The 18,681-nt window shown below is 42.4% G+C and overlaps 1 protein-coding gene across 1 annotated transcript in view; it reads right to left on the bottom strand.

The window, feature by feature from the left end:
* LAMC1 (laminin subunit gamma 1) overlaps positions 1-13,552 on the bottom strand; it is a 121,268-nt gene extending 107,716 nt beyond the window's left edge. Inside the window, exon 1 of the mRNA XM_010368927.2 lies at positions 12,846-13,552. Coding sequence (XP_010367229.1) covers positions 12,846-13,260 — 415 coding nt within the window. The 5' untranslated portion in view covers positions 13,261-13,552. The remainder of the gene's footprint in view (positions 1-12,845) is intronic.
* Between the last annotated feature and the right edge of the window lie 5,129 nt (positions 13,553-18,681).

Raw genomic sequence — 18,681 nt, 5'->3', positions numbered from 1 at the left:
GAGGTAGCAGTGCACCAAGATCACGCCATTGCACTCCAGCCTGGGCAACAGAGTAAAACTCTGTATCAAAAAAAAAAAAAAAAAAAAAGGGCAAGGTGTGGTGGCTCACGCCGGTAATCTCAGCACTTTGGGAGGCCAAGGCGGGTAGATCACCTGGTCAGGAGTTCGAGACCAGCCTGGCTAACATGGCAAAACCCTATCTCCACTAAAAAATCCAAAAATCAGCTGGGCACAGTGGTAAGCACCTGTAATCCCAGCTACTCGGGTGGCTGAGGCAGAAGAATCACTTGAACCTGGGAGGCAGAGGTTGCAGTGAGCCGAGATTGCGCCACTGCACTCTAGCCTGGGAGACAGAGCAAGACCCCGTCTCAAAAAAAAAAAAAAAAAGAATTCATTCAAGGACAAAGAGTGAGGGTAGTTGTCCAGGAAACATGGACACTGAAGAATGGTGCTCAGCACTTCCCAGTGTTGGGAAAGGTAAGGATCATTTACATGGGCAAAAATAGGGAAGTAGAACAGAATTACAACATTTTCTATATAAGGCTAACATACAGATACAAGATTTGATTGGTTACTATTATACTCTAAGGGGGTTGCTTAACATTCCATTGTAAAGCAATAACAATCACAGGGGTCTCTACCTCCAGCTTCACTTAGTCTAGGTTTGAATAAAGAATAGGGTATCTGCTTATACGTAATGTCTCAACACAAAGATCCCTAAGCAACAGTCACGCACCAGAGAAGAAAAACAGCTACGTTATGTGACTCAGTTTCTAGGGCCTAACTTTTCCCTTTGGCATAATAAATTCAGAAGGTGTAGAAATTTTCTTTTCACAGGTAGAGCGTATTTTTTTCTATCAACAGACACTGACAAAATCCAGGACCTCATTCTCAAATTCAATAAACTCCTTAGAAATTTCTAGAAGCATTAACAGCTAAACATCATACAACTAGTACATGTGCCCAAAACCTAAAATTCTTCCACTGAAAACAATCCTCAGCTGGGCATGGTGGCCGATCGTGCCACTGCACCCCAACCTGGATGACAGAGCAAGACCCTGTCTAAATAAAAAAAAATGTATTTTTAATTTAAAAAAATCCTCTGTTCTTCAAGAATAAGTGTAAAGCCCTTTTAACAGGAGCAAACTAAATCCAGAGATCCTCAAGCAGTGGTCTATCAGAGAAACAATGCTTAGTTCTTTAGCACTCTCATTTCACTTATCAATTTGAGGTCTTTCTAGAATTCACTTTCACTTACAGCAGGTCTGACCTAACACGGCAGAGTGGCAAGAGCAAAATCTATGTATCACAGCAGGTCTGGATTTCAACCTATGCAACCTCAGAAAAGTCACTAGTCATACAATTATTCCCCAGGGGTTAACAATAGTTCTCAAGTCTGAAGAATTCAAAGAGGTAACCAGCAGGCACTTGACAAAAGGTAATTTACTTTCTTTTGTCACCCAGCTTTCAAGTTCTTCTTCTCCCCAGAATCCATCTGGCACATCCTCATTGCTTCATGAATGGCAAATAATGCCTTCACCATTATCTAACTATTTTTAGATTTTTATTCAAACAACTCTACCTTCCTGGAAACACTCTACACTCATGTCTATTACTTTTCTTCAAGATCCAGGAAGCTTTCCTGGCTGACTTCAATTCCTACTCTTCAAAATGCTTCGCAGGTATTCTCCCAACAATTTAAAAAGTTTCAACTGGGCTGGGCACGGTGGCTCACTCCTGTAATCCCAGCACTTTGGAAGGCGGAGGCAGGCAGATCACGAGGTCAGGAGTTCAAGACCAGTCTAACCAATATGATGAAACCCCGACTCTACTAAAAATACAAAAATTAGCTGGGCATGGTGTCGTGTGCCTATAGAGTCCCAGCTACTCAGGAGGCTGAGGCAGGAGAATCGCTTGAACCCGGGAGGTGGAGATTGCAGTGAGCTGAGATCGTGCCACTGTACTCCAGCCTGGGCAACAGAGCAAGACTCCATCTCAGAAAAAAAGTTTCAACTGAATTATTTTGCCTACAGGTCAATGTTTCTGTCTGATCTCCTCAAATACATTACAAATAAAAATATCTTTAGGATATAAAAAGCATCTTCAATATCTATCATAACTCACACACCTCATACTACAACGTCTATGAGTGAACCATTTTCCCCCAGCAGTCTTATTTACATAAGTCCTTTGTCCACTAATTAGAATCAAAATGCAATAAAGCTCATCTCATTTTAAGCGGGTAGATCTTTTCAGATCATTAGAAATATTTCATAGCTTTATAAGTTTCTCCGGCCAGGCACGGTGGCTCACGCCTGTAATCCCAGCACTTTGGGAGACCGAGACCAGCCTGGCTAACATGGTGAAACCTGATCTCTACTAAAAAAAAGTACAAAAAACCTAGCCAGGCATGGTGGTGTGTTCCTGTAATCCCAGCTACTCGGGAGGCTGAGACAGGAGAATCACTTGAACCTGGAAGGTGAAGGCTGCAGTGAGCCAAGATCATGCCACTGCACTCCAGCCTGGGCAACAGACTGAGACTGTCTCAAAAATAAATAAATAAATAAATAAATAAATAAATAAATAAATAAATAAATAAAAAATAAGTTTCTCCAAGAAAGCCACATAATTCAAACTTCAGACTTTTTATTTCTAAAAGGCTCAATAAGAGAAAGCCATTATCTAGACCATGTTTAAATGAATGAAGATGGGGTCTTCCCATATTTAAGTGATATGTGGAACATTTACGTTTCACCATGAAGATTAAATAGCAAGTTACATAAGCACCAGACATTGTGACCAAAGCATATGCCACGGAAAGACATTCTTAAAGAATTCTCTAAACCTGCAGCAAAACCCACAGACTTACCATTTTACCACATCAAACGATGAAGCATCAACCAAAACCACTACCTGCTTAAAGTGAGGTGAGAACAGAGGACAGCTCTTCCCCAGGTTTCCCATGCTCCACTGCCTGAGGCGTCTATCAAGCATGATCGTATGAGAGGGCTTTGCAGGTACTTCAATGAAAATGGGCTCATAACTCAATTAAAACCAGCTAGTTCACTGATGTGATCACTCAACAAGTATCTGTTAATGCCTATTAATGCCAGCAACTTTTGGTAGAGGGGAGAAAGACAGTAAGAGAAGCATATTTTAGATGATGAAACCTCACATTGTGTTCTCTCCTATTCTAAGCCAAAAATCATACCAAAAAAAAAAAAACAAAATCAATTATATTATATTGTACTACAATTGGTTGAGAGTTTCTTAATTAACTTTTTTATTTGAGGAATAATTTACATATAATGAAGGATACAAATATTTAATGTATAGCTCTGAAATTTTACATATGTAAAATTTATTCGTGAGCTCCACCCAGCTCAAGAATAGAACACAAAATCAGAACTCTAAAGAAGATGGGAAAAAAAGAGACTGGTCATTAACCATGTCTCTGAAAACAGACAGGTACCTGTATAGTCACTGACACAATCATTCTGGTTAGCAGAAACTTTCATACATACACAGTACTGTGATTTATCATCATGAAACAAAATTTACTGAGTCCTTAACTCTACACAAGACCACGTACCAAATTCAAGAAAAGAAAAAAGAGGCCAGGCATGGTGACTCATACCTCTATTCCCAGCCCTGTGGGAGGCCAAGGCAAGAGGATCACTTGTGCCTAGGAGGTCAAGGCTGCAGTGAGCTCTGATTGCACCACTGCACTTCCAGCTTAGGCAACAGAGTGAGACTCTGTCTCTTTTTTAAAAAAAAAAAAAAAAAAAAAAAAGCAAGCAATGTGAAGAAGACTGATTCTGAATTAATATCTCCTCCAACTTTCAAAACAAAAAGATAAAATAACAAAAACCTAAAAATAAAACAATCTAACGTTGCCCTCAATATAAGAGGAAGTGGCCACACGCGGTTGGAAACAAAGAGTAAAAGAAGGGAACTGAGGAAATGTAACTCCTAAAGTTCAAAAGAAATAAGGTAAATCCCCTTATTCATTTCCCAGCCTTACCATAAGGTTCTTCTCCTGCAAGAGATCTGAGGGTGCCATTGTCTAAGAAAGAGTGAAGTCTGCTTTATTTTATTTCATGAATATGTAGCTGTACCAGGCTGACTGGGCCCACTTATTTCAGGCTGGCCCCTAGAAGAACACACGCATAGAAAAGCAGACACACTTAATTAGTGCCACCCTAGTATGGTGCAGTACTCTAAAATCTCAGGAATGTTTCTATAAATGGGTTTTCTGGTAACCCCTATTAGCAAGCTGTCAGTTTTAGACCCAAATGAGCAAACATCTAACTTTATCATGTCACAAGAAAGGAGATGCTTGCAAATTCCAGCAGGGCCCTCTTACACAGGTGTTTTTGTTTTTGTTTTTGTTTTTAATCTTTTTTTTCTTATTTTTAAATTATTTTATTTTACTCTATTCTTCTCCACAAGGCAAGTTCTATCTTAAGTCTTACAGCAAGCAACCAAGGCAAAGTAATAAAATCAGCACAAAATCATTTTGAAATTATACACTTTCAAGCTGACAACTTAAAAGAAACATTAATCCCATATTTTTAAAAACCTCAGAAATTTTCAGCAGTAAAAATAAACAAACAGCTCTGCTCTAAACTTTAACACCTTTCCCTAAAACCCAAACAGAACAGTGGTAGAGCTGTCAATAAAGTCCAGCAGGAAAAATGAACAAGTAAAGAAGCAGGGCCGGGTATGGTGGCTCAGGCCTGTACTCCCAGCACTTTGGGAAGCCGAGACGCACAGATCACCTGAGGTCAGGAGTTCCAAACCAGCCTGACCAACATGATAAAACCCCCTCTCTACTAAAAATACAAAATTAGCTGGGTGTGGTGCCACATGCCTGTAATCCCAGCTATTCGGGAGGCTGAAGCAGAAGAATCGCTTGAACCCGGGAGGCAGAGGTTGCAGTGAGCCAAGATCATGCCACTGCACTCCAGCCTGGGCGACAAGAGCGAAACCCTGTCAAAAAAAAAAAAAAAAAGAAGCAACTGCTGCTGCTGCCTATTAACTCTAGATTAATATGTGGTTACTGCTCATCGGCCTAACCACTTTAATGTGGAATACACTGGGCTATACCGTACTCTCCATTTACAGTTCTTCACTATCCTAAAGAGACAGTATGCCTATCTTCTCATGATGACTTCACTAAACTTAAAAGGATGCTATACACAACAAGCAAATAAGATACTTCATTGTAACCTTTCCCCTCAACGGTTTAATAATTTCCTTTAAGAATCTATTTCAACAATGTACATGTGAATATATATATTTGATTTGATTTTTGAGATAGCGTCTATGTCATCCAGGCTGGGGTGTAGTGGGTATTCAACAGGTGCAATCATGGTGTACTACAGCCTCAAACTTCTTAGCTCAAGTGATCTCTCTGCCTCAGCCTCCCAAGTAGCTGAAACTATAGAATATATATATACTTTAAATAAAATTTGCTTATGTCCATTTTTAAAGGAAAAAAATACAAATTAACATTTCAGAAATACATATTCACATGTGAGAATTCATGAGTTTTCTCCTAAGATTTATCTAGGATGACTTCAAGTCACATAACAGTCTAATTTTTACCCAAAAAAGGACAAGTCATAGGCCTTTCCAATTCCATACCAGTTCCATACCTTAGTACTTTTTAAAAAAATTTACAGAAATAAAACCACATACTACATTTAACATTAGCTATTACAGTGACATATATCTTATAAAATGGAGAGATGGCACTGATAAAAATAAACACAAGCTCAAAAGTTTTGCTTTGAAGAATTTAAATTAATGTTCAATGTTCTGGGAGTTTTATAATTCAGGCATTCATTTATTCACTCACTGTACATATATTTTTATGAACACTATGCCAGACAAGGGTCACTGGAGACAGAATGCCTCCAGTCTCCACCCAAATAGTAAAGCGAATCCTCTCTGTGCTTGCATCTGTCACTTAGGACTTACTATATAACATGAAAGTACTGCTCCAGAACAGAGGTCAACAAACCTGTGCTATGATAGCCAGAGAGTAAATATTTCAGCCTTTGTGGGCTGGGACATATGGAGTCTGTCGCTATTACTCAACTCTGCCTTTGCTGTGCAAAAACAGCCACAGACAATGCTTTGTTACATGGGCTAAACTGTGCTCCAACAAAAATTTACGGATAACCAAAATTTGAATTTCACGAAATTTTCACGTCACAAAATATTATTCTTCTGATTTTTTCTAACCAATTAAAAATGTACAAACCATTCTTAGTTCACAGCCCATACAAAAATAGGTGGCAGGCCTGGACTGGACTTGGCTAAGAAGGCCATCATTTGCCTACCCCCAAATCAAGACACATGGGCATTTACACCTCATCTAAGAATGAGGTCAGGGCAATGATCCCCTGAATCACTACACATCCAGGAATTTGCATTGGTGCTAATACATAACAAACAATTAACCAATACTAGTCATCTTTAACTGAACTAAAAGATTACTAAACCCCTGACTCGTCCTTCAAAAACTTCATGGTTTAAAGGTAGAAACAGACAAGTAAAGAAACAGATAATCCTGTGTGATAGGGACTGTGATAAATACCTACAGGGTGGTGTGAGTGGGAGACCTAATCCAAGCCAGGGAGTAGGATAGAAAGGGGAGAGAGAGAGAGAGAGAAACGGGGGAAGGAGTCCTAAGGGTATAACACCTGGGAGAAGTGTTCCAAACCAAAGAACAGCCCTGTGAGCACATGAAGCGACAAAAAGGTCCAGATCCTGAAGTACCCTGTACACCATGCCAAGGAGTTTGGACTTCATCCTAAAATCTTGAGGAACCACTGCAGAATTTTTAGCTGCAAAATTGTATAATCAGATTTGCATTTTAGAACCATCACTCAGTCCAAAGGATGGCTGCCCAAATATAAAGGGCAAAGCTGGAGGTAGAAAGTCCACCAGTTTATTAGGAGGCTGTGGCAACAATCCAGGTGAAATGCAATGGGAACTTACAGTAAGGCAGGGACAAAGAGGATGGAAAGATAAGCATTCAAGACACATAGTGTCTGGATATAGAAGGTAAAAGTAGAGTCTTGGACAGATTATAGGGAGGATTGGTGGGAAAGAAAGGAGTGAAGTTACAGCTACCCAGAACTGACCCATCTCACAACAGTGGATCTTAACTGTTTCCCAGGGTAGTCTTTACTCACGAAGCCTGTCAAGCATGGTTCTTTCAGGAGAGACTTGGGCAACATAGGTTGACAGCCTCAGTGTTAGACAGCAGTGTAGTTCATTGAGATAGGGAATACCAAAAGAGCTTTGAGTTGGGTGAGACAACAAGAAGTGAATTTAGTTTTGAATATGGTCTCTGGACATCCCAAATTGACCAGAACCACCAGGTTTTCAGATGTGGAAAAAGAGGTGACTAGAAATACAACTTTAGAACTTAAAAATTTACAAATGAAATTGCAAATAAAGCCTTGAGACAAACATGAGTTCATCCACAAAGCGTGAACAGCATGGACAGGAATCTAGGAACATAAATAAAAAGGAGTAAGGCCGGGCGCGGTGGCTCACACCTGTAATCCCTGCACTTTGGGAGGCCCAGGCGGGCGCATCATGAGGTCAGGAGATCGAGACCATCCTGGCTAACATGGTGAAACCCAGTGTATACTGAAACTACAAAAAATTAGCCAGGCGTGGTGGTGGCGGGCGCCTGTAGTCCTAGCTACTCGGAAGGCTGAGGCAGGAGAATGGCGTGAACCGGGGGAGGCGAAGCTTGCAGTGAGCCAAGATGGGGCCACTGCACTTCAGCCTGGGCGACAGAGCGAGACTCATCTAACAAAACAATAAATAAATAAAAATAAAAAATAAAACAAAAATAAAAAGGAGTAGGCAGGAGAAAAAAACAAGGAAAACCAAAGGAGTATGGTATCTCTGAACCAGGGTATACATGAACTTTTTAAAGTGGCTTAGGATAAAGCAGACATTCTTTTGAGAGACTCGTTAGAGAAGCTGCAAGCTACAAGAACGAATGCAATCAACTAAGTAGTCAAAGACTTATCTCCTCCATGACTTTTGGCAAATCACAACCCTAAGCATCTTTGCCTTCATTGTATTGTGAGAAATCTCATCAGTGATAAATTGGAGGCCTTATAAGCTATAAAATGTAAAATATAGACATCCTTGATTTATTATTGTAATGTCATTATGAATGTATAAATTCCTAATAGAGTATAATCTTCTGAAGACAGGACCCTCAATCTTCTACATCTTTCTATCAGGTACAGTGGTATATATTTCAAGAGTATTTTTTAAAACGTTTGCAGAATATCTGGCAATAACTTGAGAAAGTATGCACAGGAGGAAGGAGTGCAAAGAAAAAGGCACACAGAATTTTTAAAAATTATTTAGAAATGAAATAGTCAAAACTTGATTCCTCCCACAAATATGACCAATGACAAATGGAAGAGGTGAGGTCAGGATGCCTTATAGCTCCAACTTCTCCCCTAATGTGTAAATTCTTTTTTGAATGCCCTTAGAATGGAGAAGGAATTTGGAGAAAAAGCAGTGAACTGTAGAACAGGAAAACAGCCAACAGCAACTTTATAAAACTGTGTTCAACAACTGCTGGCCATTAAGGAAGAGCTCCTTAACTTCTCAAGTTGAAACCTGCAAAATGTAAATCAGGCCTTTGTGAGACAAACTAAAATAGTGTCCCCTCAGGGTGCACAAATACCACAGTGAAGTCACCACAGTGAGCTATTCCCTGACACAGTCAGAACCCACCTTGCAAAGGCTTTTCCTGGAGGGAAAAATTGCCATTTGTTCCATGTTAAATACATACACACTCAGCAGAGGACCAAAGAAAATAAATGGCAATAGCCTATATATCAATTATTCTAATTTACACACACAAAAGAAGATATTCAGATACAGATTTAAAAGCTTCATTTAATCACTATTGGTTCCTACAGTTTATGAGGAGCTTGGAAACTAATCTGGTCTCAGTGTTAATTTTAGGAGTTCCATAAACTTTGATTGGGTTGGTTTTATAAGCACTCTTTTCCTTAATCTAACTGTTTTTAGAAAAAGGAAAAGCTACCTTTCTCAAGATTAGGATCCTGTCTGCCAAGTTTCCATCCACAATGATTATCAAATTAATTAAAGGGGCTGTTTAATAAAAGGCAAATCCTCAGCTACAATCATAGTATCAACTACCCCACTGGTACTGATAAAAACTTACTATAACTTATAAGACTTAAAAGCCAAACTTTTTAACAGCAACTGAATAATCCATCCAGAAGTTGAAGGCGAAACAAAAAAGACTTCTTTTTAGAAAAGTGTGGCTGGTTGAGATTTCTCCCTATAACAAGCAGAAAGTGCAATTCTGGTTCCCATAGCAACTTTAACTCTTTTTATCCGAGGACACACTGCACCCTGCACCCTGGATTACCGTGTATGGTGCTTAAGAGATGGCCGTTTTCAGAATCAACGCTGATTTTCCTGGCTTTTGTACAGCAAATGATGACACAGGTACAATAATCAGATTTGCATTTGCCATCTGTTAAAATACGCCTCAGCCTCCCAAAAAGTACCAGTTACGATGATCCTATAATTTGATATATACATGTGTATGCACGAAAAATTTCTAGAGGGTCATATTAATATAAGAAATTGTGAATGGTGGTCTCTAGGGCATGGAGCTTAGCAGGTAGTGATAAAGAGACTCATTTGTCACTATACTTATTGTTTGAATTTACAATGTCATGTTTCATTTTTATAATTTAAAAAAGTCCGTGCCAAAACACTTACATAACTACTTACATTATATACGATTTGACTGTTTATTTTAAAGTTTACTGTATCGAAAGTTCAACATCAAAAGGAGGGCTAGAAAAGTGGTGGCTATTAAACTGATAAGAAAAAAAAAAAAAAAAAAAAGAAAAGTGGTGGCTAGACCTAGCTCTTTCACACTACTCATTTCTAGTTTCACATGCTCTGTAAGGGCAAAGCACAATATGCATCACTTGTTTAAGGGTATGTGAAATTTGAACTCGAAGGGAGATTTAATAGATGCACAAAACAGTCATGGTACTTTAATTCATGGGAAATAATCAGTTAGCTACAGCCCATGGAGTAACTGGAGTTGGGGAGTGAATATGCTGAACATGAAAACACACAGTGACACATAACACCTTGCATACTTGTCATAAATTGTTGATCAAAACATACATGTATACATATAATCTTGTCATTAAAGACAAGGAGGGGAGGGGAGAGAGAAAGAGAAACCTCAACCTCACTACACACAAACCTTTCCCCCTTCCCACCTCCTCCACGACACATGATTTCTTCCAGGATGTCATTTCTGATCCAAGAGCAAATGTAAGTCAAGTATCCAAGTCAAGTTAGTTTAAACTAAAAAGTACGTATTTTTACAGTTAATCACAATACTTGTAAGAAAACACTTTTAACTTACAAGTTTTAAACTCAGTTTTATGAATTTCATTTAGCAACAGTATTACCAAAAGTTGAGGGAAATTTCAGCAAAACCAAGTCCAAGCATAAAACATTTTATAGTAAAAAGTGATGTTAGAGGTAAAATCTAAGATCTCTTTTGACCTTTTAATCAACCATGACCCAAAGTTAACATACCTGCCTCCCAGTGGGAGCAATCTAACTTAACTGACACCAGCTTACTCTACCACATTATCTTTGCAACAGTAATCACTGAGTAATCTATCTACCTCTGAAATCACCTTAAACGACCTTTAGCTACACAGTGCCTACAAGAGAAAATTCAGAGAGCCAAGATTGACAGCCCCACCTTTATGTAAATAAGAGACTGTTGTTCAGTAATTGTCGATTGAATTTCAGGCATCTGAGATTTGAGACATCAGGCAACGCCTTTTCTTTGAAAATTTTAAAATCTGAAAATGAACAAAATAAGACTTCAAGGGTATTCAAACTTGAACACAGAAACTAACAAGTCAAAAGTTAAACAAAAATACTTGGGATACAAATTTCAAAAATAATTTTGGCCAACTTAAAAAATACAACAGGAGAAAATAAAGAGCAATCTCACAGATCTTAGGAAACCCTCGGTCACTAGCTATGTCTTTAGAAAGTCACCTTTAAAAAACTGAACTCAGTGCACTTTACTTCTTCAATCCCTGAAAAACAGATACGTCATAGTATCGTTTTATGAAATTATTTTCAGGCCGGGCGCGGTGGCTCAAGCCTGTAATCCCAGCACTTTGGGAGGCCGAGACGGGAGGATCACGAGGTCAGGAGTTTGAGACCATCCTGGCTAACACGGTGAAACCCCGTCTCTACTAAAAAAATACAAAAAGCTAGCCGGGCGAGGTGGCTGGCGCCTGTAGTCCCAGCTACTCGGGAGGCTGAGGCAGGAGAATGGCGTAAACCCGGGAGGCGGAGCTTGCAGTGAGCTGAGATCCGGCCACTGCACTCCAGCTCGGGTGACAGAGCAAGACTCTGTCTCGAAAAAAAAAAAAAAAATTATTTTCAAAATGTTTCGTTTAATGACTCAACTGCAAATAAGATGTTAAATAATTCTGCTTTTCTAACACTTATTCCACACACAATAATTTAATCCCACTTTTCAAAGTACTTTTTGTAAGTCAAATTCTTTCTCTGGAATCCTGATACTTAAATAAAGTTTAGTGTACCGGAGAGCAGCAAAACCATGATCAAAAGAACCATTTGCCAACAACATGTTCCTTTCCAACACCCCTAAGGGATATTAGCCTCACAGAATTACCCTCCCTTGACAGAAGAATGGCTTGGGGCAGTCTGTTCTCTCTGGAAGTTCGTTAGTACCAACTACTGGTAATAATCAAGCCTTCCAAGGCAATGGGGAGTGAAGCGCTAAGTCAAATGTCAGTTTCTCACACATTGGTTCCTTGGTTAAACACAATAATGAAACTTTCTGCCTATTTACATATCTCAAAGATGAGGAAAAACTTACCTAGATGGAACATTATTTTTGGTACTTCCAGATACACATGTCCATCCTCATCCACTGCCCTGCCATGAAGTTTTCTATACATCCCTTTCCTGATTTCTGAAAGATCACTTATACTTGTTTCTACACTTGCTTTGAATGAAAGCAAAAGGGAAGACAGTAAAGGAGAGCCTTTTTACCCAGGGACAAGGCTGTGCCCAGCAATTACAGTGAGTGCACTTCCTTTTGTTTATTCTGCACCAGGATTAGCAGTCAAATCGCTTTGTGGCTTTTAAGGCTGAGCAGCTATAAAGAACAATAACTTCAAAAGTGAATTTATGTTTTAATTCCACATAGGCAATATAGGCAGCGACGGCATTTGCTCCTCTCAAATTCCCCCTTAACTCAACAGAGTAATCACCCTCAGCCTTGGAGGGACATCTAAACATTTTAAAGGCGAAAATGTTTAAGGCGGACCTTCTTGTTTCTGATCAAAGAATGCGCTGTGATGGCCTTGCTAGCAAAGAGAAAAGTGGGGATGGGAGTTTCTGATTAACGCTTCAGAAAAAAAAAAAAGGTGGGGGGCGGGGGGAACCACAATCCTAACAGCCGAAGTGCAGAATAATCAGAGAGCCAGAATCCCGCTAAGTCAGAACAGGAAAGCAGAGAGACTCGTGCGGAACATTCTGGCCCTCACGGGATGTTAAAAGCAAGATCTATTTCAGAAGTTAGAGAAAGGAGTTTCTGTGTGGCCCATGCCGGGGAACAGAGAGCCAACACGCGGCTGTCTGGGTCCGTGAGGCCGGCTACGGGGACGGAGCCGGTCCGGGAGCTGGGCTGCTGGCGAGCAGTAGCAGGGGACGGGGCTGTCACCGCTTACCCAGGTGCAGCGTGAGGTTGATGGAGCTGGGGTACTGCACCCCAGCCAGCATGGTCTGGCTTTGCCACCAGGTGGTGTCGGCCTGGTTGTTGTAGTCGGTCAGGAAGGCTGCCCCGTGCTGCAGGTGGGGCTGCCCGGCGTCGCACAGGTGACAGGACTTGGTGACCCCGGTCACCCCGGTCTGCACACAGTACTCCTCGGGCGGAGTCCCACACGTGTTGGTAGCCACCACGGTCACGTTGAAGGCGGCGTTGACGAACTCGGGCATGCAGCGCTGCGGCCGCCCGCCCTCGTCCGTGCACTCGTCCATGGCTGCCTGGGCACAGCCCGCCGCGGCGGCGGCCAGCACGACCAACACGGGCCAGAGCCGCCTCCGGCGCCGCAGGGCCGGCGCGGCCCGCTGGCTCCCCCTCATCCCGCCGCCCGCACGCTGGCCCACGGCGAAGGTAAGGGCACCGGCGCGTTCCTCTAGCCTAGCGGCGTTCCCCGGAGGCCGCTTCGCTGCTTGAGCCTGGGGGCCCAGGGGCCTGACTCCGGGGCGGGCGGTGGCGGCGACTCGCGCCGGAGAGACTGACGGGCGGGCGCCCCTAGCGAGGACCGCGCTGCTAGCCGACCGCGGCCCCCGCGCGCCGCCTCCGCGCTTCCCTAACCTACCCCGCGAAGCAGCCTGCACTCTGCGCCGACCCCCGACTTCCGAGCGCGTGCCCGAGTGCGCGCCCCCGGGGAGGAAGGAGCAGGGGGTGGGATCGGCAGGGTGGGGTGGGGTCTGGGAGACGAGAAAGCCCAACCCGGTCTCCTCTCAGCAACTCCCGCGGCCCCTGGGGCAACTCCCCGGCCCTGCGCGCCCCATGGACTGCGCGTCCGTCCCGGCGACTCCAGGCGGCGGCAGGGGCGGTGGCGTCTCGTGCTCGGGCCCGCGGCGCGCGACCAGGGGGGAGGGGCGCGCGGGGTGGGCGGGGAGCCGGGGAGGGGGTTGGGGGGGAGGGCAGGGGAGGGCAGGGGAGGGGAGGGCGGCAGGATGGTGCATGCCGGGAGGGAAGGGCGGCCTCGCAGACCCGGCTCCCCGCGCGGTAGTCGCCGGGGTCTTCGGCCTCCGCGGCCTGGGAGACTCTGGGTTGCGGGAGGAGGCGGGGGAGGGCGCCTTAGAGGGGCGACGCCGGGTCAGGAGGTCGCTCGGGGTCGTCCCTGGGGCCTCGCGCCCATTTGGGCTGCGGCAGGAGGGTCCTCGCCCAGCCAGGTGTCCGTCCCACCCGGGAGCGCCCGCTGCTAGCAGCCCGGGGTCCCGCGCCAGCCCCTCCCGAACAGAGGTCCGGGGCGTCCATGGGGCCGACACGGTCCCTGGAGAATCAGAAGGGCCCGCAGCAGCCAGATGAGTTTTGTGAAGCGATTTCCTGCCGCTGAATTAAAGTGTAAGCAGTCGTTTTACCGGGGCAAGGAAGGAAATGAAAAGGCTGGGAATGGAATGACATTTTTCCCTTGGGTACGCACGACCCACTGCGAAGTTCTTCCGCTGTGTTGTTTGTGTTCCTCGGCTTGCCTTTAAAAGACTCGAAATTATGTGGATTCTGACATCCTCCTTTTCGGGCCTGCTGAGTCACGGAATATTCTCAGTGCCAGAATGACTCAGTTCACAGAACCTGAGCCAGAAGATCATGAGTTTTAGTCCCGGAGCAGAACCTGGGCGCTTACCCAGTGCTGATACGGCAAGCAGAGACCAGGGCAAGGAGGCAGCAGCTTGAAACCCTCGGTGTCCCCAAGCAGAGAGGATGCACATAGTGGATGACACGGATTTGTTTTGTTCTAGCTTTTCAGAAACTTGATGATAAGGTGCGGATAATAAGTAAATGGCAAAAACAAAACAGAACAAACACACACACACACACACATGCATAGTTTCGGACCCAGTGTTCCATTAAGATAGGGATAATGGGAATCTGAAACAAGGAAATAAGTATATGTTAGGTGACTCTGGATAGTTAGAGTCAGTGTTAGACGCAGACTGCTAGTTAGGAAAACCTTAAGGATAATGTTCTGGTCGGATGAAGAAGGGAGGGGAATCTAGGGACGTGTTACACGACTGAGCTTAGCAAGTATGTTCACTGTTCCGTTTATTTGATGAGATGGGTGGAGATTATGCATGGCTAAAGGTGCCTCATTCTTGGCACCTTCTCTTTGGGAGAACTAAGTTGTGGGGGCTATAATAATTTTTTAATCCTTTCATACATGAATTTATGAAGCAAAAGAAATACGTTCATTTACACCTAGAGGGGATTATGTGCTCTCTCAGTCCTTCGTTGTACTTGAGAACAAACGTGGGCATATAGGAAAAAAATAAGGATGTTAGTTGTAAATAAAGCTACAGATTTGTAATAAACGTGTCTATATTTTAATAAACATGTTAATGTATTTGCGTTATTATACATTTTTAGTACTTTGTTATATAGTGGCCAAAGCGTGGGTCTGTTTCCAACAATCAAAATAAAAGCAAGGAGACCCCCAAAGGCTGTGGAATCAACATAAATGGGTTTCTTTGTCATTGCTGCCTTTTGAGTCCTAATGTCCAAGATTAACATCAAGATATTACTTACGCGAATTTTCCGTAATTTAATTACCAGAGCCTATCTGATATTTGTAAAGCACATATAGAGACCTTGAATTAACCCCTCAATTCTCTTGCTTATAGAAATGTGTTACAGTGACAAACATCTGTTTTGAAAAGAGGTAAAGTGTAACCAGCCAGTGGACTTGGTGATAAAAATTCTGCTCCGTTATTTGGATCTTGATTCAAACAAATCAATGGTTAAAACAGAATTTTTAAGACAATTTGAGAAATTTGAACACTAATTAGATGTTTGATGATATCAACAAATTATTTTAGCCACCTGGAGATGCCACAGTCTACGAAATAGACTTAGTATTTAAAGAAAAAAAAAAGTGAAAGTGTGTAAAATTTTCTTTTACTGCAGGTTACCCTATTTTTCAAAAAAACTCCAGAGCCTTTTGAATGCATGCTCTTATGTGCTTAGAAATTTCATTATCAGCCGGGCGCGGTGGCTCACGCCTGTAATTCCAGCACTTTGAGAAGCCAAGGCGGAGGATTGCTTCAGTTCAAGACCAGCCCAGCCAACATAATGAAACCCTGACTCTACTAAAATTAAAAAAATTAGCCGGGCCAGCCGGGGTCGTTGGCTCATGCCTGTAATCCCAGCACTTTGGAAGGCTGAGGCAGGTGGATCACTTGAGGTCAGGAGTTACAGACCAGCCTAGCCAACGTGGTGAAACTCCAACTCTACTAAAAAATACAAAAGTTAGCTAGGTGTGGTGGCGCGCACCTGTAATCCCAGTACTCAGGCAGCTGAGGCAGGACAATCGCTTGAACTGGGGAGGGCGGAGGTTGCAGTGAGCCAAGATCACGCCAGTGCACTCCAGCCTGAGCGACAGAGACTCTGTCTCAAAGAAAGAAAAAAAAAATCATCCCGCAGTTGTGTCGCATGCCTGTAATCCCAGCTACTCGGGAGGCTGAGGCAGTAGAATTGCCTGAATCCAGGAGGCAGAGGTTACAATGAGTGAAATTGTGCCACTGCACTCCAGCCTGGGTGAGGCTCTGTCTCAAGAAAGAGAAGAGAAGAGGGGAGGGGAGAGGAGGGGAGGGGAGGGAGGGGAGGGGATTATCTGAAAGAGAGAGGAAGAAAGATAAAAGGAAGAAAGGGAGGAGAGAAAGAAAAAAGAAAGAAAAGAAAGAAGAAAGAAAGAAAAAAAAGAAAAGAAAAGAGAGAATGGAGGGAGGGAGGGTGGAGAGGGAGGGGGTGGGGAGTTTCATTATCTATCAGACATGGTACTTAGACGCAAAATGTTTTATTCAGGTCCCTCAAAAGATGATCTTAGTGCCCAATTATCAGTGTCTCTATGCAGCAACAAAGGCAGGATGAGGAAATGAAATTGTTTATTGTTTATTGTACGGGCAAGAGAGCTCCAATTAAAGAAAAAAAAATGTGAAACTCCAGAGAAAAGAGATTTCTCCCTTCATAATCTATAAATTCAAGGAAGGATGCTGATTGGCTTGACTTTGGTCACCTGGCATACCCCCAAAGCTAGGTAAATAGAATACCATGTGTGTGGTGTTTGGCAGCCCACCAGAAAACCATGGAATGTGGGAAAAGCAATTGAAAGGAAAGCTTGCTGTTGCCAGAAGAGGGCAGGTTACAAGGCAGAAAAAAACAACGGATGTCTACTACAGCAGGATTTAAAATGTGTGATATAATTAGAAAAATAATTTAAAAGTTTGCATTGACCTTTCCATTGCAACTTTGTCATTTTTTATCTTTTTATAATTACCAATGCGTTTATTTTTTCAGTCCTTATTCTTTCTGACCTCATTTCCTTGTATTCTTCCCAAGCCTAAGCCTCACTATACTATATGCTTTATCTTTTTATATTTAGAAATGCAACCTAAACATAATAATTATTAATAATGATTGATAATGTTAGCCTATATTTACATTCTATGTTACACTTTTCAAAATTACAAGGAAGCAAAGAATGTTATCACCTATGTGGAGCTGAAGAAATTAAGGCTCAAAGAGATTAAGTAACCTCTGTAGACAAGTAGGAGGAAAGTCAGGACGGGAACCTGCTCTTTCTGGCTCCCTGACCAACGCTGTTTCCTTTTCGGTTATGTAAAGGTCATGACAGGAAAGAGGATAAGGGAAGAGGGTTCTCACATTCCCCAAGTTTTTAGGTTATCAAATAAGAATTTAAAATTAGGTAAAAATTAATGTGATACTGGAAGAGAATGACAATATCCCTCTTCAAAGTTACAATGACTACACATGATGCTTTGTGTTAGGTTTATAGATCCTGCCTAGGTCCTTGGTACAAATCCAAGCAAAACAAGATAAGGTATCTTTTGTGGCGAGCTCAGGTAAAGACAGGATTCCTCTTGTGTGAGGTAAAACCCTTCCTTCCCACTCAGCCCCATGCACCCAATTCTTCTTCTTTTTTTTTTTTTTTTTACAGAATTGCCCAAACTCCTTTGTTTTGAAAAAAAAAGTTACTTTTCTAATAATAATCATACATATTTATGGGAGTACATAATAATGTTCTGATACATACAGTGTATATTCATCAAATGAGGGTGACTTGCATATATGTCACCTCAAACATTTATCTTTTTTTTTTTAAGTCACCCACCCTGGAGTGCAGTGGTGCAAACACAGCTCACTGCAGCCTCCAACTCCAGGGCTCAAGTGGTCATCCCACCTCAGCCTCCTGAGTAGCTGGTACCACAGGCATGGGCCACCATGCCCGACTAATTTTTTTAAAATTTTAGTGAAGATGTGGTCTCACCTTGTTGCCCAGGCTGGTCTTGAACTTCTGGGTTCAAGCAATCCTCCCGCCTTGGCCTCCCGAAGGGCTAGAATTACAGGTGTGAGCCATCGTGCCGAGTCATCATTTCTTTGTGTTAAGAACATTCAATATCCTCTCCTCTAGCTATTTAAAAATATATAATAAATTATTTTTAACTGTAGTCAGCCTATAGTGCTATGTGGAAAACTGGAATTTATTTCTCCTAACTAGCTGTAATTTTATATGATTTAACCAATCTGCATCTATCCCCATCCCAACTACTTTTCCCAGTCTCTACTAACCACTATTCTGCTCTCTACTTCTACAAGATTAACTTTTTTAGCTTCAACATATGAGTGAGAACATGTGGCATTTGTCTTTCTATTCCTGGCTTATTTCACTTAACATAATGTCCTCCAGGCTCATCCATGTTGCTATGAATGACAGAATTTCATTCTTTTTAATGGTTGAATAGTATGCCATTGTGTGT

This window comes from Rhinopithecus roxellana, chromosome 8 (genome assembly GCF_007565055.1).
Source record: "Rhinopithecus roxellana isolate Shanxi Qingling chromosome 8, ASM756505v1, whole genome shotgun sequence".
NCBI classification, from domain to species: Eukaryota; Metazoa; Chordata; class Mammalia; order Primates; family Cercopithecidae; genus Rhinopithecus; species Rhinopithecus roxellana.
Note: the sequence above shows the minus strand (reverse complement) of the source record. Positions and strands in the feature narration are given on the sequence as shown.